This window comes from Salmo salar, chromosome ssa19 (assembly GCF_905237065.1).
Source record: "Salmo salar chromosome ssa19, Ssal_v3.1, whole genome shotgun sequence".
Lineage (NCBI taxonomy): Eukaryota > Metazoa > Chordata > Actinopteri > Salmoniformes > Salmonidae > Salmo > Salmo salar.
The window spans coordinates 1,799,104-1,819,872 of NC_059460.1; the positions used below are offsets into that span (position 1 = coordinate 1,799,104).

The 20,769-nt window shown below is 42.5% G+C and overlaps 1 protein-coding gene across 4 annotated transcripts in view; it reads left to right on the plus strand.

Moving 5' to 3' along the window:
- LOC106578284 (mediator of RNA polymerase II transcription subunit 24) overlaps positions 1–6,422 on the plus strand; it is a 29,947-nt gene extending 23,525 nt beyond the window's left edge. For all 4 annotated transcript variants that reach the window (XM_014156957.2, XM_014156958.2, XM_014156959.2 and 1 more), the window contains exons 22-26: positions 3,463–3,556; positions 3,697–3,796; positions 5,253–5,333; positions 5,605–5,753; positions 5,949–6,422. In XM_014156957.2, the coding sequence (XP_014012432.1) occupies positions 3,463–3,556; positions 3,697–3,796; positions 5,253–5,333; positions 5,605–5,753; positions 5,949–6,065 (541 nt within the window). In that variant the 3' untranslated portion in view covers positions 6,066–6,422. The remainder of the gene's footprint in view (positions 1–3,462; positions 3,557–3,696; positions 3,797–5,252; positions 5,334–5,604; positions 5,754–5,948) is intronic.
- The last annotated feature ends 14,347 nt before the right edge of the window (positions 6,423–20,769 follow it).

Below are 20,769 nucleotides of genomic sequence, written 5' to 3' on the forward strand. Positions count from 1 at the left end.
ACGAGTGTGTTGATATAACAGTGATATTATTAAAATTCTGCTTTTAACAACCATCAGAATTGGTTAGAAAAAGGTTATGCATGCTAGTATATTAGGCAACGGGGAAAATTCTATCAAACGTTTCACCATTGCAACATTTAATGTACAGTCACATTCACCGTGGTTGTCTGAAGCATGCTATAAGAGTTCACAGCTGGCGACGCCTCATCGCGATTGGTTATTCCCCATGTGCAACAATGTCAATGAGCGTCATCACCATCTTTCCTTTGTGGTACCTGTTGTGATTACCAGCTGAGAAACTTTTATTCATTGATTTTACTCCTGGCTCAGGTTGTCTGAGCAGTGGCTTAAAAAGGTCCAATGCATCTGTTTTTATCTCAATATCAAATCATTTCTGGGTAAAAGTTAACGTAGCAGATAATGGACCCTAACAGATATTTATGTTGTTGGTGCTGTATATTAACTAATATACAGTACATGGGTTCTAACTTGAAGTATTTGTTTGTTTATAATTGTACAATTTATGCTCCCGTATGGAAAAAAAACACTGACTGCCAGAAAGCCCTGAACGCATGATCGTAATATCTGACTCACACAGTCGAGGAACATATTGCCTGTATAGCCTACTGTAGATGGTAAACTGTAAGTGTCCCTTAACTTTATAGTATGGAAAACGTCTGTGAGGATTTTTCTACAATATTCACAACATATTGACATAATCTTTGTAGAATATAAATCAAATCAATTACATGTGGAAATAAGTATTTGAGTGAACATTAGCAAGCCAGCAGCAGATAAAACAGTCAATTCTCTCTCCCCGGTTTTAGCTTGCGGCTATCACCAACTAGCTAGCTAGATTTAGCATATTTAATAGCCCATACCAGTAACAAACTTAGCTATGTTATCGACATATGGCAGTACACAAACAAAATCAAGCTCACTTCGCCAGCTAGAAAGAAATAGCCATAAATTAATTCAGAAACGGCGGAAGAGGATAGCTAACTATAGCAAGCTAACGTTAGTAGCATCTTTAACAAGAAGCAACTATGACAACATTGATCCCAAAATAAACTTTCCTATTGAGCAAAATATACTATGTACCCCTCCAAAGAAAGCATGGCTATGGAGCTTGTGGTTCTTAATTTCTTTACTTTCAAATGAGAGACAAACTTATCACACAAGTCAGAGTTGTACTTAAACTAAATCTTTAGTCACTTATTAATAAGGCAGCAGGTCAATACAACACACACCACAAAGTGAATCGATTTAGTGCTCTACGATAATGATGGCTGGTCGACAAATCACGCTCAGGTGATTTGTTGAGAGCCCCGAGACAAAAGTACAAAGGTATTTTATTGCCAAGATACACCCCTTTCAACCTACATGACGAACAACAGATGTATAGAATGGGTCACGAGGTTAAGATTTGTATGACAGATACTTATAATTCAGTTATCTTTCATTGTACAGACCATGGTCTGGCCCTGGGGTCATCTCTCCCTGGTACCATATAGAACAGAAACATTAACTCATGCTCTGGAATGTGATATCTCTAGGTTTTATCACCCAAAAGACTTTGTAAGTCTCCTGTCAGTGTTATCTCCCAGAGGCCCATCCTCAATAGAACACACACACAATAGTTATAAGAATCCTCTATTCTGTTGCATAAAACAACCATTTGATGCAATTAAAGTATTATAACATAATCTTGCAATTTTTCACCATAAGCTTCTCTGAAATGCCACCAGATCAGTTATCGGATCAATGGCCGAAGTGTGGCATTTAAGTTTAGCCCACACTCGGTGGGCTGTATATAAAACTTCTCCTGAGCCACAGAATGGCTGAATTACTGCAAAACTTGCTTTATACCGTAATAGTAGCAAAACCAAAGCAATTCAGGCATTCTTGAAAGTCAGGAAATCCTTGTCCTGCAGAGGAACCTTTATTTTTATTTTTTATTTTTATAGTTTAATATTTTTTATTTTGCAGGCATCTAGAAATAATTGTGGAGTGGAGCTTTCTAGTTACATGGTGATATCACATGCCCCACGTTCCTTCAAAATGATTAGGCAATAATGATTTATTCGGAAAAACAGTTTCCATCATCACTTGTCGCCAATAAAGTATGACAGCAGAAAAATCCACCCTACAAATTTTGCCGATCTTTAGAACATTTCTCCTATATCTGCCGATTCCATTACACGTCGGAGTGATTTTTTGTTGTTGTTGTTGCGGCATTGCTTTGGTTGAATAAACCTGGGTCAATAGAAACCTGTCTAGTGACCTCTATCGCGGCCAAAACTACTCTCTCCCATTGTACAAGCCTATCTATAGTATGACAGCATCAAGTTAGCCACCAACAGTTAGCAGTCATGTTTACATTTGGTGAGTTTTTTATAATCAGTGTTATTTAGATGGAAGACATGAGCTTAATGCGCTACAGCTAGCTAAAGTTAGCATCGAGATAGCAAGCTAACCCTTTCATTTACCCGGTTCACTTTCATGCTCACTGAAGCCCATGATGATGCTCGGTCTCTGCTGGTGCTTCTGGCTGTTTGAGATGCTTGACGAGTAGACGCCCAATTTGCCTGCCTCATTCTCACATGTATCCTGCTTTTTAATACGTTTTTCATTCATTGTGCAGGGTGTTGGATAGTTTCCGAAGTTGGAAAATCTCAAACCAAACTTTTAGAACATCATTATGATATATAACAATTGATTGTAATTTCAGTGTTTTCTTACTATTATATGCGTTTCTGGCATTGAGAAATGGGTGCTACACTCCCTTTTAAGTACCTTACTATGATTGTTTTAAATTAAAATGGTCAAAGTAACAAAGCAAGAATTTAGAGGGGTCTGTATGGGAGTGGTCTGAGTGAGGAAGGGAACTGAACTAGCTGTTATTGGCAGAGGTTTGGAACTCTCTTTCTTATTGGCTTATTAACTAATTTACAGCCTGGTGATGTCACCAAATCAGGTAAAAATGTAATCCCACCAAAACTGGCGCAAATTACAGGTGGTCTTTTCAAACCGCTTTTACACTAAATGGGCATTATCCAGATTTTTCACAATTATCTTGATTTTCACAGTATTATTCCAACCTCCACAGTATGGAATACTGTATAAAAAACACAGGAGAATCACATTTTTGACTCAATTAAAACCTACTCTGAGCTGGGAGTTGTTATGGTCTTAAAACAGGTTTTAACAGTATTCCTAGGACCTTTTTCTGAAATGCTTTGGGTACGGCCCCAGGACTAAGCTTAATCGTTGCCTGTGAAGCAGGCCCTAGTTATGCATCTTCCCTGTACAGTATATATGTAATGAATTACTGGATAAATTGGTTCTTTTCCTGAATCTTATTTTAACAAATATATTCCTCATCTTTGCATCTTTACTGTTGGTTTTGGCAGTGTTCCATTGTTGCTGTCCAGTTGACAGTCTTGTCCTCTTGTTCTCCAGGCTGTCTGTATGGTGTGCTCTCAGTTCCTTCTCCACTCACCACAAAGGCCAGGCCTCAGCTCGACAACGCAAGAGGCAACGGGAGGATATCGAGGTAACAACACAGTCAAATCACAAATTATTTAAAGTGCATTTAATGAAGTTACAACATACTTCATGCGCACACAAACTATATTGTCATGTTTCCTGAGTGCTATGGGTAATGCAGTCTAACATGCCTCTTGTTAACCCCAGGACTACAGTAGCTTGTTCCCTCTGGACGACACGCAGCCCTCCAAGCTCATGCGTCTGCTCAGCTCCAACGAGGACGAGCCGGTGGTCCTTTCTAGTCCAGGTCAGTTTGCTGTTTTCTAGTGTCAAAGAAAGTACATCAGCGGCAGGTTCAGTCTACAAATGTTGTTGAATGTTGTAAATAAAAATGTTATGAATAGAGCTGATGTGGTTCCTTATTCTTGTCAGAGGCATGTTTGTTCCCAGCATCAAATATTTCTGTCTGAAATGTTCCGCAACGTTGTGCCTGCTGAATGCAGCCCTGCATATAACGATAATAGTTGATAGTATTATTGTTATATTCTGCTCACTGCAGGAGAGCGCAAGTTTCAAAAGTCTCTTTTTTTTCTTACGTGTCTTTTTACTGTGATGTTGTGAATATACGATCTTTTCATGTGACATCCCAATTGCCTCGGGATGAATGCCTCCACCCAGATTCTATGAAGGTTAAGACAGAGTAAGGTTTTGAACCCCTGTAAACAGCAAGTAGACACAAGTTCTCTCAACTAAATTACAGGCAAACGCAAATGAGCTTGCGCCTGAGCCTTCCAAACAGTGTAAGACTTTTGTGAAATACTGTCTTCCGATCCTGACTTTGTCAGCAAGTTGACGCTTGCATGGCTCATGGTTCATCAAGGCTTTTGATACATTGAAACTATTCATGTCACTGGGGTGATAGGGGCATTTGTAAAAACACCACTAGTGTAATTCAACCAGTTAGTGTCAGGTAGAAACCCAATGTGCAAAAATGGGGTGTAGAGGGACATTTTGGGCAAACACACTTTAAGTGAAGTGGGATGTAATGTGTAGAGTAGTGGATGGAAAACAGTTATTTAGACATTTGTCTTCCTCTGCCATTTCCCTGAAATAGGAAAGAGTGTCCTTAAAGACTCATTTCACCAGTCCTTTTTACCCTTCGTCTCCTACACCAGGGCGGCAGGTAGCCTAGTGGTTAGAGCATTGGGCAATAACCAAAAGGTTGCTGGATCGAATCCCCAAGCTGACAAGGTAAAAATCAGTCGTTCTGCCCCTGAGCAAGGCAGTTAACCCACTGTTCCCCGGGCGCCAAACACGAGGATGACGATTAATAAAGCCCCCGCACCTCTCTGATTCAGAGGGTTAAATGCTGAAGACACATTTCAGTTGAAGGCATTCAGTTGTACAACTGACTAGGTATCCTCTTTTCTGACACCGGTTCTTTTACACCCTCCTTTTCTGACACCGGTCCTTTTACACCCTTTTCTGACACCCGTCCTTTCCTTTGAAATCCATTAAGGGAAGTGGACCAGTGCCAACTTAGAGCAGGAGGTTATGGATTTGAGACGTAAGGAGAACTTCCTTATTCAAAGACTATCTGAGCCGTGATGTGTATTGAGACAACTTCCATATGGGGACTTTAACCTTGGCTGCCTATAACCCCCTACTCTCTTGACTTTGCTATTGAAGACCTTTTCTCCTTTCCAATTGATTGTCACTATAATGAGCTTTGATCTTTACCTTGTCTCCTGTGGTTGTGTTAGGTGACCGGTCCATGTCCACCTCCCTGTCGGCCTCCCAGCTCCACACGGTCAACATGAGGGACCCTCTCAACCGCGTCCTAGGTTAGAACCACGCACCTGTCTTAAACCTTTAGCACCTCACAGGCATCATGGTTTACCAGTATGGCTTACCAGGACCTAAGCAATTGACAGTTTTCCCCGCTTTTGATATTTTCCGAATTTTAAATGTGCCTTTATGTTGTATTGCTTCTCATAATGATCATTTTACGATTTAATTCTAACTTCTGTTTAATTAAAAGAAATGCTTAATAAATCTGTCCCCCTTGTCTTTAGTTGACCTCTCTTACATCTGCCATGCTCTTTTCCTCTGAAGCCAACCTCTTCCTGCTGATCTCATCCATCCTGGGCTCCAAGACGGCAGGGCCACACACCCAGTTCGTGCAGAGCTTCATGGAGGAGTGTGTGGAGTGTCTGGAGCAGGGCAGCCGCGGAAGCATTCTGCAGTTCATGCCTTTCACCATGGTGAGTAGTGAGAGGGAAACTAGGGTTATCCATGTGATAGCAGTTGGTGATGAACAACTTTGATAGTGATTGTGACCTCCAGCATGAGATATTTACGTAATACAAGTTAGATTACTGCCATGATGGTTTTTAGTGGTGTTGAAGAATGTGGAGAATGCCACAGCTGTTCACGTGTGTGTGTGTCTCCGTCCCCAGGTCTCAGAGCTGGTAAAACTTCCTGCGCTGGCCAAGCCCAAGGTGGTCTTGGGAATCACAGACTTGACTCTGCCCCTGGGGAGGAGGGTGGCAGCCAAGGCCATCTCAGCCTTATAGACCCCTAATGGTGTCCACTGCACGGGAAGCCACCGCCACCTTCTCCATGGATTCTATTCCACCAGTCACTCAGGTCCAAACCCAACTTCCACTTAAATTTTTGCTCCTCTAAACTTGGCCCCTGCTATCTTAGTTTCATCACCCTGGCATAGAAATGCCAGTTTCAGCATACTCCTGAGTTGGTGACCAAATAGTTCTGTTATTAAACCATGGTTGCATCCATCATTCATTCAAAGGTAGTTTGTCTTTCATTTTGATCTCTATGGTTGCTATATATCAGTGTTTTACTCCCCTGGCATCCTATCGATACAATGTACATAATGTCTTTTTTATAATAAAGAATCATGTAAAATGTAAGTACTTTTGTATGTTAATTTATGCTGATATTTTTCAGATTTCTATTATTTTCACTTAACTTATATTCAACTTTGTGTTTAAGTGACCTTCAGCACTCGTACAAGAGTAATAGTTTACCAGTATCATTGTTTAGTGACGTCCTGCCTTGACTGGCTTTGAATTTTGTCATAAAAAATATGGCTGGTGAATGTCACGATCACATAACATTATGTAATTCTCGAAATTAACACTGTTTTGAGACATAGGGCCATATTCATTAGGGCACATCGTAGCAAAACATTTTACAACAAAGTCAAAACAAGTGTTTCTTATTACTCAATACCCCCTGTCCTACTTTACCATGGCAAATACAAAAAAAGTGAGTTGCAACCGAGGACAGATGATTTTTATGCGTCAGCACTCGGCTGTCCCGTTCTGAGCTTGTGTGGCCTACCACTTCGCGGCTGAGCCGTTGTTGCTCCTAGACGTGTCCTCTTCACAATAACAGCACTTAGAGCTGGCCCGGTAAACTATCAGGGCAGAAATTTGACAAACTGATTTGTTGGATAAGTGGCATCCTATGACGGTGCCACGTTGAAAGTCACAGCTCTTCGGTACGGGCCATTCAACTGCCAATTTTTGTCTATGGAGATTGCATGGCTGTATGCTCAATTTTATGCACCTGTCAACAACGGTGTGGCTGAAATAGCCAAATCCAGTAATCTGTGTGTGTGTATATGCATATACATATACGTGTGTGTGTGTATATTTATGTGTGTGTATATTTATATGTATATATTTGTGTGTATATTTATATGTACATATTTGTGTGTATATGTATGTGTGTGTGTGTGTGTGTATGTATGTATGTATGTATGTGTGTGTGTGTGTGTGTGTGTGTGTATATATATTAATTACACACACACACACAGATTACTGGATTTGGCTATTTCAGCCACACCGTTGTGGCTGGTTGGTTGGTGTGTGTATATATACATACCAACCAACCATCCCGGGACAAGGCTGAGTATAGCCCACAAAGATCTCCGCCACGGCACAGCCCAAGGGGGGGCGCCAACCCAGACAGGAAGACCACGTCAGTGACTCAACCCACTCAAGTGACGCACCCCTCCCAGGGACGGCATGGAAGAACACCAGTGACTCAGCCCCCGTAATAGGGGTAGAGGCAGAGAATCCCAGTGGAAAGAGGGGAAACCGGCCAGGCAGAGACGGCAAGGGTGGTTCGTTGCTCCAGCCTTTCCGTTCACCTTCACACCCCTGGGCCAGACTACACTTAATCATAGGACCTACTGAAGAGATGTTTTCAGTAAAGACTTAAAGGTTGAGACTGAGTCTGCGTCTCTCACATGGGTAGGCAGACTATTCCATAAAAATTGAGCTCTATAGGAGAAAGCCCTGCCTCCAGCTGTTTGCTTAGAAATTCTAGGAACAATTAGGAGGCCCGCGTCTTGTGACCGTAGCGTACGTGTAGGTATGTACGGCAGGACCAAATCAGAAAGATGGGTAGGAGCAAGCTAATGTACTGCTTTGTAGGTTAGCAGTAAAACCTTGAAATCAGCCCTTGCCTTAACAGGAAGCCAGTGTAGGGAGGCTAGCACTGGAGTAATATGATCAAATTTTTTGGTTCTAGTCAGGATTCTAGCAGCCGTATTTAGCACTAACTGAGGTTTATTTAGTGCTTTATCCGGGTAGCCGGAAAGTAGAGCATTGCAGTAGTCCAACCTAGAAGTAACACAGGCATGGATACATTTTTCTGAGTCATTTTTGGATAGAAAGTTTCTGATTTTTGCAATGTTACGTAGATGGAAAAAAGCTGTCCTTGAAACAGTCTTGATATGTTCTTCAAAAGAGAGATCAGGGTCCAGAGTAACGCCGAGGTCCTTCACAGTTTTATTTGAGACGACTGTACAACCATCCAGATTAATTGTCAGATTCAACAGAAGATCTCTTTGTTTCTTGGGACCTAGAACAAGCATCTCTGTTTTGTCTGAGTTTAAGAGTAGAAAGTTTGCAGCCATCCACTTCCTTATGTCTGAGACACAGGCTTCTAGCGAGGGCAATTTTGGGGCTTCAACATGTTTCATTGAAATGTACAGCTGTGTGTCATCCGCATAGCAGTGAAATTTAACATTATGTTTTCGAATGACATCCCCAAGAGGTAAAATATATAGTGAAAACAATAGTGGTCCTAAAACGGAACCTTGAGGAACACCGAAATTTACAGTTGATTTGTCAGAGGACAAACCATTCACAGAGACGAAACTGATATCTTTCCGACAGATAAGACCGAAACCAGGCCAGAACTTGTCCATGTAGACAAATTTGGGTTTCCAATCTCTCCAAAAGAATGTGGTGATCGATGGTATCAAAAGCAGCACTAAGATCTAGGAGCACGAGGACAGACGCAGAACCACGGTCTGAAGTCATTAAAAGGTCATTTACCACCTTCACAAGTGCAGTCTCAGTGCTATGATGGGGTCTAAAACCAGACTGAAGCGTTTCGTGTACATTGTTTGTCTTCAGGAAGGCAGTGAGTTGCTGCGTAACAGCTTTTTCAAAAAATTGAGAGGAATGGAAGATTCGATATAGGCCGATATTTTTTAAATAATTTCTGGGTCAAGATTTGGCTTTTTCAAGAGAGGCTTTATTACTGCCACTTTTAGTGAGTTTGGTACACATCCGGTGGATAGAGAGCCGTTTATTATGCTCAACATAAGAGGGCCAAGCACAGAAAGCGGCTCTTTCAGTAGTTTAGTTGGAATAGGGTCCAGTATGCAGCTTGAAGGTTTAGTGGCCATGATTATTTTCATCATTGTGTCAAGAGATATAGTACTAAAACACTTTAGTGTCTCCCTTGATCCTAGGTCCTGGCAGGGTTGTGCAGACTCAGGACAACGGAGCTTTGGAGGAATACGCAGATTTAAAGAGGAGTCCGTAATTTGCTTTCTAATGATCATGATCTTTTCCTCAAAGAAGTTCATGAATTCATCACTGCTGAAGTGAGAGCCATCCTCTCCTGGGGAATGCTGCTTTTTAGTTAACTTTGCGACAGTATCAAAAATAAATTTCGGATTGTTCTTATTTTCCTCAATTAAGTTGGAAAAATAGGATGATCGAGCAGCAGTGAGGGCTCTTTGATACTGCACGGTACTGTCTTTCCAAGCTAGTCGGAAGACTTCCAGTTTGGTGTGGCGCCATTTCCGTTCCAATTTTCTGGAAGCTTGCTTCAGAGCTCGTGTATTTTCTGTATACCAGGGAGCTAGTTTCTTATGACAAATGTTTTTAGTTGTTAGGGGTGCAACTGCATCTAGGGTATTGCGCAAGGTTAAATTGAGTTCCTCGGTTAGGTGGTTAACTGATTTTTGTCCTCTGACGTCCTTGGGTAGGCAGAGGGAGTCTGGAAGGGCATCAAGGAATCTTTGGGTTGTCTGAGAATTTAGAGCACGACTTTTAATGCTTCTTGGTTGGGGTCTGAGCAGATTATTTGTTGCGAATGTAATAAAATGGTGGTCTGATAGTCCAGGATTATGAGGAAAAACATTAAGATCAACAACATTTATTCCATGTGACAAAACTAGGTCCAGAGTATGACTGTGGCAGTGAGTAGGTCCAGAGACATGTTGGACAAAACCCACTGAGTCGATGATGGCACTGAAAGCCTTTTGGAGTGGGTCTGTGGACTTTTCCATGTGAATATTAAAGTCACCAAAAATTTGAATATTATCTGCGACGACTACAAGGTCCGATAGGAATTCAGGGAACTCAGTGAGGAACGCTGCATATGGCCCAGGAGGCCTGTAAACAGTAGCTATAAAAAGTGATTGAGTAGGCTGCATAGATTTCATGACTAGAAGCTCAAAAGACGAAAACGTCGTTGTTGTTTTTTTTGGGGTAAATTTAAATTTGCTATCATAAATGTTAGCAACACCTCCGCCTTTTGCGGGATGCGCTGGGGATATGGTCACTAGTGTAACCAGGGGGTGAGGCCTCATTTAACACAGTAAATTCATCAGGCTTAAGCCATGTTTCAGTCAGGCCAATCACATCAAGATTATGATCAGTGATTAGTTCATTGACTATAACTGCCTTTGAAGTGAGGGATCTAACATTAAGTAGTCCTAGATGAGGTATCACAATCTCTTTCAATAATGGCAGGAATGGAGGAGGTCTTTATACTAGTGAGATTGCTAAAGCGAACACCGCCATCTTTAATTTTGCCCAACCTAGATCGAGGCACAGACACGGTCTCAATGGGGTTAGCTGAGCTGACTACACTGACTGTGCTAGTGGCAGACTCCACTAAGCTGGCAGGCTGGCTAACAGCCTGCTGCCTGGCCTGCACCCTATTTCATTGTGGAGCTAGAGGAGTTAGAGCCCTGTCTATGTTCGTAGATGAGATGAGAGCACCCCTCCAGCTAGGATGGAGTCTGTCACTCCTCAACAGGCCAGGCTTGGTCCTGTTTGTGGGTGAGTCCCAGAAAGAGGGCCAATTATCTACAAATTCTATCTTTTGGGAGGGGCAGAACACAGTTTTCAACCAGCGATTGAGTTGTGAGACTCTGCTGTAGAGCTCATCACTCCCCCTAACTGGGAGGGGGCCAGAGACAATTAATCGATGCCGACACATCTTTCTAGCTGATTTACACGCTGAATCTATGTTGCGCTTGGTGACCTCTGACTGTTTCATCCTAAAATCGTTGGTGCCGACGTGGATAACAATATCTCTATACTCTCTACACTCACCAGTTTTAGCTTTAGCCAGCACCGTCTTTAGATTAGCCTTAACGTCGGTAGCCCTGCCCCCTGGTAAACAGTGTATGATCGCTGGATGATTAGTTTTTAGTCTAATACTGCGGGTAATGGAGTCGCCAATGACTAGGGTTTTCAATTTGTCAGAGCTAATGGTGGGAGGCTTCGGCGTCTCAGACCCCATAACGGGAGGAGCAGAGACCAGAGAAGTTTCGGCCTCAGACTCCGACTCGCTTAATGGGGAGAACCGGTTGAAAGTTTCTGTCGGCTGAATAAGCGACACCGGTTGAGCATTCCTACAGCGTTTCCCTCCAGAAGCCATGAGAAAGTTGTCCGGCTGCGGGGACCGTGCGAGGGGGTTTATACTAACGTTACTATCTGTACTTACTGGTGGCACAGACGCTGTTTCATCCTTTCCTACACTGAAATTGCCCTTGCCTAACGATTGCGTCTGAAGCTGGGCTTGCAGCACAGCTATCCTCGCCGTAAGGCGATCGTTCTCCTGTATATTATAAGTACAACGACTGCAATTAGAAGGCATTATGTTAATCTTACTTAGCTTCGGCTGTTTGAAGTCCTGACGAACCATGTCCAGAAAAAACCTCCGGGGTGAAAAAGTTGAATGAAAAAAGTTGAGTAAGGGAAAAACAAAAAATATACGGTAATGAAAAAGTAAAAACCGTGAAGTAGTCAGGTAGCAAAGTAAGATTGGCAACAAAACGCACAGCAGCACGTAAACAAGTCTGCAAGTTGTGACCGGAAATATATACACTGCTCAAAAAAATAAAGGGAACACTTAAACAACACAATGTAACTCCAAGTCAATCACACTTCTGTGAAATCAAACTGTCCACTTAGGAAGCAACACTGATTGACAATACATTTCACATGCTGTTGTGCAAATGGAATAGACAACAGGTGGAAATTATAGGCAATTAGCAAGACACCCCCAATAAAGGAGTGGTTCTGCAGGTGGGGACCACAGACCACTTCTCAGTTCCTATGCTTCCTGGCTGATGTTTTGGTCACTTTTGAATGCTGGCGGTGCTTTCACTCTAGTGGTAGCATGAGACGGAGTCTACAACCCACACAAGTGGCTCAGGTAGTGCAGCTCATCCAGGATGGGAGCATCAATGCGAGCTGTGGCAAGAAGGTTTGCTGTGTCTGTCAGCGTAGTGTCCAGAGCATGGAGGCGCTACCAGGAGACAGGCCAGTACATCAGGAGACGTGGAGAAGGCTGTAGGAGGGCAACAACCCAGCAGCAGGACCGCTACCTCCGCCTTTGTGCAAGGAGGAGCAGGAGGAGCACTGCCAGAGCCCTGCAAAATGACCTCCAGCAGGCCACAAATGTGCATGTGTCTGCTCAAACGGTCAGAAACAGACTCCATGAGGGTGGTATGAGGGCCCGACGTCCACAGGTGGGGGTTGTGCTTACAGCCCAACACCGTGCAGGACGTTTGGCATTTGCCAGAGAACACCAAGATTGGCAAATTCGCCACTGGCGCCCTGTGCTCTTCACAGATGAAAGCAGGTTCACACTGAGCACATGTGACAGACGTGACAGAGTCTGGAGACGCCGTGGAGAACGTTCTGCTGCCTGCAACATCCTCCAGCATGACCGGTTTGGCGGTGGGTCAGTCATGGTGTGGGGTGGCATTTCTTTGGGGGGCCGCACAGCCCTCCATGTGCTCGCCAGAGGTAGCCTGACTGCCATTAGGTAGACAATGCTAGACCATATGTGAGACCATATGCTGCTGCGGTTGGCCCTGGGTTCCTCCTATTGCAAGACAATGCTAGACCTCATGTGGCTGGAGTGTGTCAGCAGTTCCTGCAAGAGGAAGGCATTGATGCTATGGACTGGCCCGCCCGTTCCCCAGACCTGAATCCAATTGAGCACATCTGGGACATCATGTCTCGCTCCATCCACCAACGCCACGTTGCACCACAGACTGTCCAGGAGTTGGCGGATGCTTTAGTCCAGGTCTGGGAGGAGATCCCTCAGGAGACCATCCGCCACCTCATCAGGAGCATGCCCAGGCGTTGTAGGGAGGTCATACAGGCACGTGGAGGCCACACACACTACTGAGCCTAATTTTGACTTGTTTTAAGGACATTACATCAAAGTTGGATCAGCCTGTAGTGTGGTTTTCCACTTTAATTTTGAGTGTGACTCCAAATCCAGACCTCCATGGGTTGAGAAATTGGATTTCCATTGATTATTTTTGTGTGATTTTGTTGTCAGCACATTCAACTATGTAAAGAAAAAAGTATTTAATAAGATTATTTATTTCATTCAGTTCTATGATGTGTTGTTTAAGTGGTCCCTTTATTTTTATGAGCAGTATACATGTATGTATGTATGTGTATGTATTTATATGTATATGTGTATATATATCTATATGTGTGTGTGTATATATACACATATATATGTATATGTATATATGTATGTATGTATATATGTATGTATATATATATATATATATGTATGTATGTATCTGTATATGTGTGTGTGTATATGTGTTATATATATATGTATATATATATGTATGTATATATTGTATATATATATATATATATGTATATGTATATATATATATATACACACACACACACACACACACACACACACACACACACACACACACACACACACACATATATATATACATACATACATATATACATATATATGTGTATATATATACACATATATACACATATACATATAAATACATACATACATACATATGTGTATATATATATGTGTATATATATATATATATAATTCCAGAAAATGATGTCATGACTTTAGAAGCTTCTGATCGGCAAATTGACATCATTTGAGTCAATAGGAGGTGTACCTGTGGATGTATTTCAAGGCCTACCTTCAAACTCAGTGCCTCTTTGCTTGACATCATGGGAAAATCAAAAGTATCAGTCAAGACCTCAGGAAATAAATTGTAGACCTCCACAAGTCTTATTCATCCTTGGGAGCAATTTCCTAGAGGTACCACGTTCATCTGTACAAACAATAGTATGCAAGTATGAACACCACGGGACCACGCAGCAGTCATACCGCTCAGGAAGGAGACGCGTTCTGTCTCCTAGAGATGAATGTACTTTGGTGCGAAAAGTGCAAATCAATCCCAGAACAACAGCAAAGGACCTTATGAAGATGCTGGAGGAAACAGGTACAAAAGTATCTATATCCACAGGTAAACGAGTCCTATATCGACATAACCTGAAAGGCTGCTCAGCAAGGAAGAAGCAACTGCTCCAAATCCGCCATAAAGAAAGCCAGACTACGGTTTGCAACTGCACATGGGGACAAAGATCGTACTTTTTGGAGAAATGTCCTCTGGTCTGATGAAACAAAAATAGAACTGTTTGGCCATAATGACCATTGTTATGTTTGGAGGAAAAAGGGGGAGGCTTGCAAGCCAAAGAACACCACCCCAAACATGAAGCACAGGGGTGGCAGCATCATGTTGTGGGGTGCTTTGCTGCAGGAGGGACTGGTGCACTTCACAAAATAGATGGCATCATGAGGGAGGAAAATTATGAGGAGATATTCAAGCAACATCTCAAGACATCAGTCAGGAAGTTAAAGCTTGGTCGCAAATGGGTCTTCCAAATGGACAATGGCCCCAAGCATACTTCCAAAGTTGTGGCAAAATGGCTTAACAGCAACAATATCAAGGTATTTGAGTGGCCATCACAAAGCCCTGACCTCAATCCCATGGAGAATTTGTGGGCAGAACTGAAAAAGTGTGTACGAGCAAGTAGGCCTACAAACCTGACTCAGTTACACCAGCTCTGTCAGGAGGAATGGGCCAAAATGCACGCAACTTATTGTGGGAAGCTTGTGGAAGGCTACATGAAACGTTTGACCCAAGTTAAACAATTTAAAGGTAATGCTACCAAATACTAATTGAGTGTATGTAAACTTCTGACCCACTAGGAATATGATGAAAGAAAGAAAAGCTGAAATAAATAATTCTGTCTACTATTATTCTGACATTTCACATTCTTAAAATAAAGTGGTGATCCTAACTGACCTAAGACAGGGAATAGGATTAAATGTCGGGAATTGTGAAAAACTGAGTTTAAATGTATTTGGCTAAGGTGTATGTAAACCTCCGATTTCAACTGTATGTGACATAATTTGGTGTAATATCCTTTGACTCTGATGTTGGTTAGATAAGATCCAGCAAACCAGAATTGGTTGTTGTTCCCATCCTCTTCATATGCTGTGTAGTTGTAACACTATATTTTACGATTTTCCTTCTTCATCACAGTCTTATGAAATGTGATTTTAGTTGGATAGAGCTTCCTTTAAATAACTTTTTTCCTGTGTATTCATATGCTTCTTAAATACAGGCACAGAACCTTTAAAGTAAATAAGAAAACAATTGTACCTTTCATCACTTTCAATCAAAATACATACAACTGCACGCAAAACCCATTCTGATAAATGATGACACAATAAATATACAAAAAACTATTCAGGTTCAATTCAATAATCTTTTATTGATTTAAAGATCCAATGCATCTGTTTCTATCTCAATATCAAGGGCTTTATTTAATCCGTATTGCAGGAATTCAGCGTTACAGCGTGATTGAAATTTAAAGGCAAAGTTCCCGTGTTTGCGTAGACTTCAGTCATGGTAAATGCTACATGTGTCGGCTCAACCGGAAATTACCTTTAAATGTCTATTGCGCAGTCTGTAACTCTTCAGCGTTACAGATTGAATAGAGCCACAAATGATTTCTGGGTGACAATTAAGTACCTTACTGTGATTGACCAATTTTTATTGAAAACAACAAACAAAGCGCAATAGCAAAGAGCAAAATCATAAAATACAGTGTTACAAGTACACAGCATATGAAGAGGATGGGAACATTTTAATAACTCCGAAATTGCTTTCTGTCTCCTGATTGAGCATATTAGAAAAACATGAGGTCACAGCTATTCCCTGGTGGTGCAGAGGGTTAATGATCTGTTTGCATTTCCAAAGACTGCAGGTTCATTCTCACATATTCTTTAACCATATGGGATTATTTTGAGAGAAAAAAAAACTTGAGAAATTGAGGCTGATGCAGTACACTACTAAAAGACAGGATGTCTTTATTTTGTTCAGATGTACAGTATAAATCAAGTCAAATTCAGAATTTAGACTTACTGTAAAAAAATGTAACGTGTAAAAATGTACTTTTAATAAAACACTCCCAAAGTAATTCCTACTTTGAAGCACTTGACATGGTCCAGAAGTATGCAGCATATAAAGAGGATGGTTGAACTGATGATGAATAACCCAGTTACCAGTATATCCCTGGGTACTTATGTCTAAGTAGGCTAAAAAGGAAGCGTGTAATTCCTGATTGATCATACTGCCATGGCTATATACTGACAAAATAAGCACCCTAGTGGCACAGAGCATAGGCTGAAAAGGACGCATGGAAATCATGAAGTCGTTCCTAATGTTGGTATACTCAGTGTATAATGTCATGTGTCTATACAGCACATTCGGAAAGTATTCAGAACCCTTGAATTTTTCCAGATTTTTTTACGTTACAGCCTTATTCTAAAATGGATTAAATAATTTTTTCCCCTCATCAATCTAAACACAATACCCCAAAAATAGGTTTTTAGTGTTTTTTTGCAAATGTATTAAAAATAAAAAACAGAAATACCTTATTTACATAAGTATTCAGACCCTTTGTTATGAGACTCGAAATTCGAGATCAGGTGTATCTTGTTTCCATTGATCATCCTTGAGATGTTTCTATGACTTGATTGGAGTCCACCTGCGGTAAATTCAATTGATTGGAAATTATTTGGAAAGGCACACACCTGACTATATAAGGTCCCACAGCTGACAATGCATGTCATGGCAAAAACCAAGCCATGAGGTCAAAGGAATTGTCTGTAGAGCTATGAGACAGGACAGGTCAAGGCTCAGATCTGGGGAAGGGTATCAAAAAATATCTGCAGCATTGAAGGTTCCCCAAAAAAACAGTGGCCTCCATCATTCTTAAAGCGAAGAAGTTTGTAACCACCAAGATTCCCGGGCAAACTGAGCAATCTGGGGAGAAGGGCCTTGGTCAGGGAGGTGACCAAGTACCCGATGGTCACTCAAATTTCTAAAAATCACTTTTTGCTTTGTCATTATGGGTTTGCTAGGAAAATTGTACTGGTACATTGTGTTATTACATCAGTGGGGGCAGCTGAGGTGAGGACAGCTCATAATAATGTCTGGAAAGGAGTGAATGGAATGGCATCAAACACATGGGAACCACGTGTTTCGTGTATTTGATACCATTCCACTTCAGCCATTACCACGAGCCTGTCCTCCCCAATTAAGGTGCCACCAACCTCCTATGTATTACATTAACTGGAAACCTAATGAGATCTTTTGGGGAATGTTCTGTGGTTGTTGTTACTGATGTTGTGCACAACATTTTTCTGAATGATAGGAGAATATTCCAAGGATATTTCATTTAAAACCAAAAATTTACACATTTTTTGGGGGGGGATGTTATCATCCTAATGTTAGCTAAAACCCTAACTAAAACTTAATGGGAATCTTAGCTAATGTTCTGGGAATATTCCCGGTTTGCTGGGGAGGCATGGAGGAGTTGAGCAAGAAGAATTGGTTACTGTGGAGTGTATTGAGCAAAACAATGACATCAACTTCTTGAAATGGTTAGACAACAGAGCAGGCACTACCCATCCGCTATTCTGATAAAATGTCATCCTTTTAGTAGACCTTGAATCGGTCTGTTCTAAAGCAGATGGTTTATCCCCAGTCTTCCTTCCTCTTTCCCTCAAAAACATTAAACTGACCCATATTTTTCATGCATTTATACTGTATGTGCAACTTTATCTGAGTAGACTGGGCATAACCTGGCAAAAGTCTTGTTGAAACTGATCAAAATTAATTGCTATCTATCTAGCTGCAAAATTGACCCTGCTGTGACCAACATGACTGGTATAGTTGTAAGTGTCGGTGTTTGGCTTAGATAATCACACAGTTGGGGTTTGGAAATGTTGATCAAAACTGGGGAAGCCTTTTTACTCTGCCCTCATTTTACACATACTCGGGGACAGGGGGAGCTGTTGTCTACCAATAGAACAGAGAGAGAGTAAGGAAATGGGAAGAGAAAAGAGTGTCATGGTTCAACCTGTCACCAGAGGAGGGCAGAGACCGTCCTAGAGACATTAACAACACTCAGGTGTGTCCAATTTACTTATTATGATTTCCCTGTTAAAAGAGGTGTGTTTTCTGTTGTCCTTTGCAGAAGCTGGAATTGTTTTCCTGAGTGAGTTGTCAATACTTTTTTTTTTTTAATTATTATTATTATTTTTTAAATATTATTAAGTGTACTGTGATTCTGCGACTACCGTTTCTCAGTAAAGTATTATGTTTATCCTTAACCACTGATTACTCGTCTGTCTCTTCTCTGCACCTGGGTCCAACCTTACCACGTCACAGCAAGCTTCTGCCTAAACATGGACGCAGCAGCGATAGCCTAGATCAAGAATGTTGTAACCCACCAAGGAGCACTGCTGAAGCGGCAGCAAGAACAATTCTCCAAAATATCAGAGACCCTCCGGGCACTTACCGACTCCCTCCAACCACAGTCCAACCTCGCCCAGTGCTATAGCCGTTGCCGTAGTTCCTCCAGAGAACCTGCACCAGGAACCCAAGATCCCTGTCCCCGAGCGGTATGACGGCCACCCAGGAGGATGCAAGGGGTTCCTCACTAGTGTTTGAGCTACAGTCCGATGATTGCCTACATCATCTCTCTACTCTTGGGCAAGGCCCTGGCATGGGCAACGGCGGTGTGGGAACAGCAGCCACCATGTAGCTCCATATTAGCCTTTATTGCCGAGCTGCGACGAGTCTTCGACCAGCCAGTTGATGGACGAGAAGCGGCCAGCCGACTGTTCAACATCCGCCAAGGGGCCAGACCAGAGGTTAACTTCACCATTGAGTTCTGCACCATCACCGCCGAAAATGGGTGGAATACGTAGGCGCTGGTCACCACTTTCCACCAGGGTTTGCCTCTTGGGAACAGGGAGAGGACCTCGAGTCCCTGATAACGCTTGCAATCAGGATCGACATCCGCCTCCGAGAACGCGTGAGACAGTGCCTTTTTGACACCACTCCAGGAACCCCCCGACCCTAGCATTGAGAAGCCCATGCAGCTGGGACACACACGTCTGAGCCCACAGGTATGTGACAGGCGCATAAACGAAGGCTGATGCCTCTACTGCGGAGGTCTTGGCCATCTCTGTGCTACATGCCCAGAGCTGATGGGAAACGCCAGGGCTCGCCAGGACAAGGGGAGACCCTGACGAGCTGTGCAGTTACCCCCCGGCTACTCTGTCACCGTTTGTCACTACCCGCAATCATCCACTGGTATAACCGTCAGCACCAGATTTAAGCCTTCGTCGACTCCGGGGCGGCAGATAATTTCATTGATCAGGACTTCGCCAGAGAATTACAAATCCCCTGCAGATTTGAGCCCTCGACGGATGGCCCATTGGCTCCGGTCAGGTGGAATATCAGATCAAGCCAATTCTACTGCAGCTCGGTGTGAACCACTCAGACTCTTAGTTTTCTTTTGATCAATACTCCCAAGAACCCCTCATTCTAGGGTACCCCTGACTAGCGCTACATAACCCACTATTCTCCTGGTCCACAGGACACCTACTAGACTGGGGCAAGGACTGCCAGACTAAATGTCTAAGATCCCCACCAAGAGTCTTGCCGTGTCCTCCTGCATCAATTGAAGACCAAGACTTCTCCGCTATCCCTCCCAAATACTTTGACCTCAGGGAGGCCTTCAGTAAGTGGCAAGCCACCGCCCTTCCCCACCATCGTCCATACGATGGTGGGGAATGCCATACAGTGAGGGAAAAAAGTATTTGATCCCCTGCTGATTTTGTACGTTTGCCCACTGACAAAGAAATGATCAGTCTATAATTTTAAAAGTAGGTTTATTTGAACATTGAGAGACAGAATAACAACAAACAAATCCAGAAAAACGCATGTCAAAAATTGTATAAATTGATTTGCATTTTAATGAGGGAAATAAGTATTTGGCCCCCTCTCAATCAGAAAGATTTCTGGCTCCCAGGTGTCTTTTATAAAGGTAACGAGCTGAGATTAGGAGCACACTCTTAAAGGGAGTGCTCCTAATCTCAGCTTGTTACCTGTATAAAATACACCTGTCCACAGAAGCAATCAATCAATCAGATTTCAAACTCTCCACCATGGCCAAGACTAAAGAGTTCTCCAAGGATGTCAGGGACAAGATTGTAGACCTACACAAGGCTGGAATGGGCTACAAGACCATCGCCAAGCAACTTGGTGAGAAGGTGACAACAGTGGAAGAAACACAAAAGAACTGTCAAACTCCCTCTGCCTGGGGCTCCATGCAAGATCTCACCTCGTGGAGTTGCAATGATCATGAGAACGGTGAGGAATCAGCCCAGAACTACACGGGAGGATCTTGTCAATGATCTCAAGGCAGCTGGGACCATAGTCACCAAGATAACAATTGGTAACACACTACGCCATGAAGGACT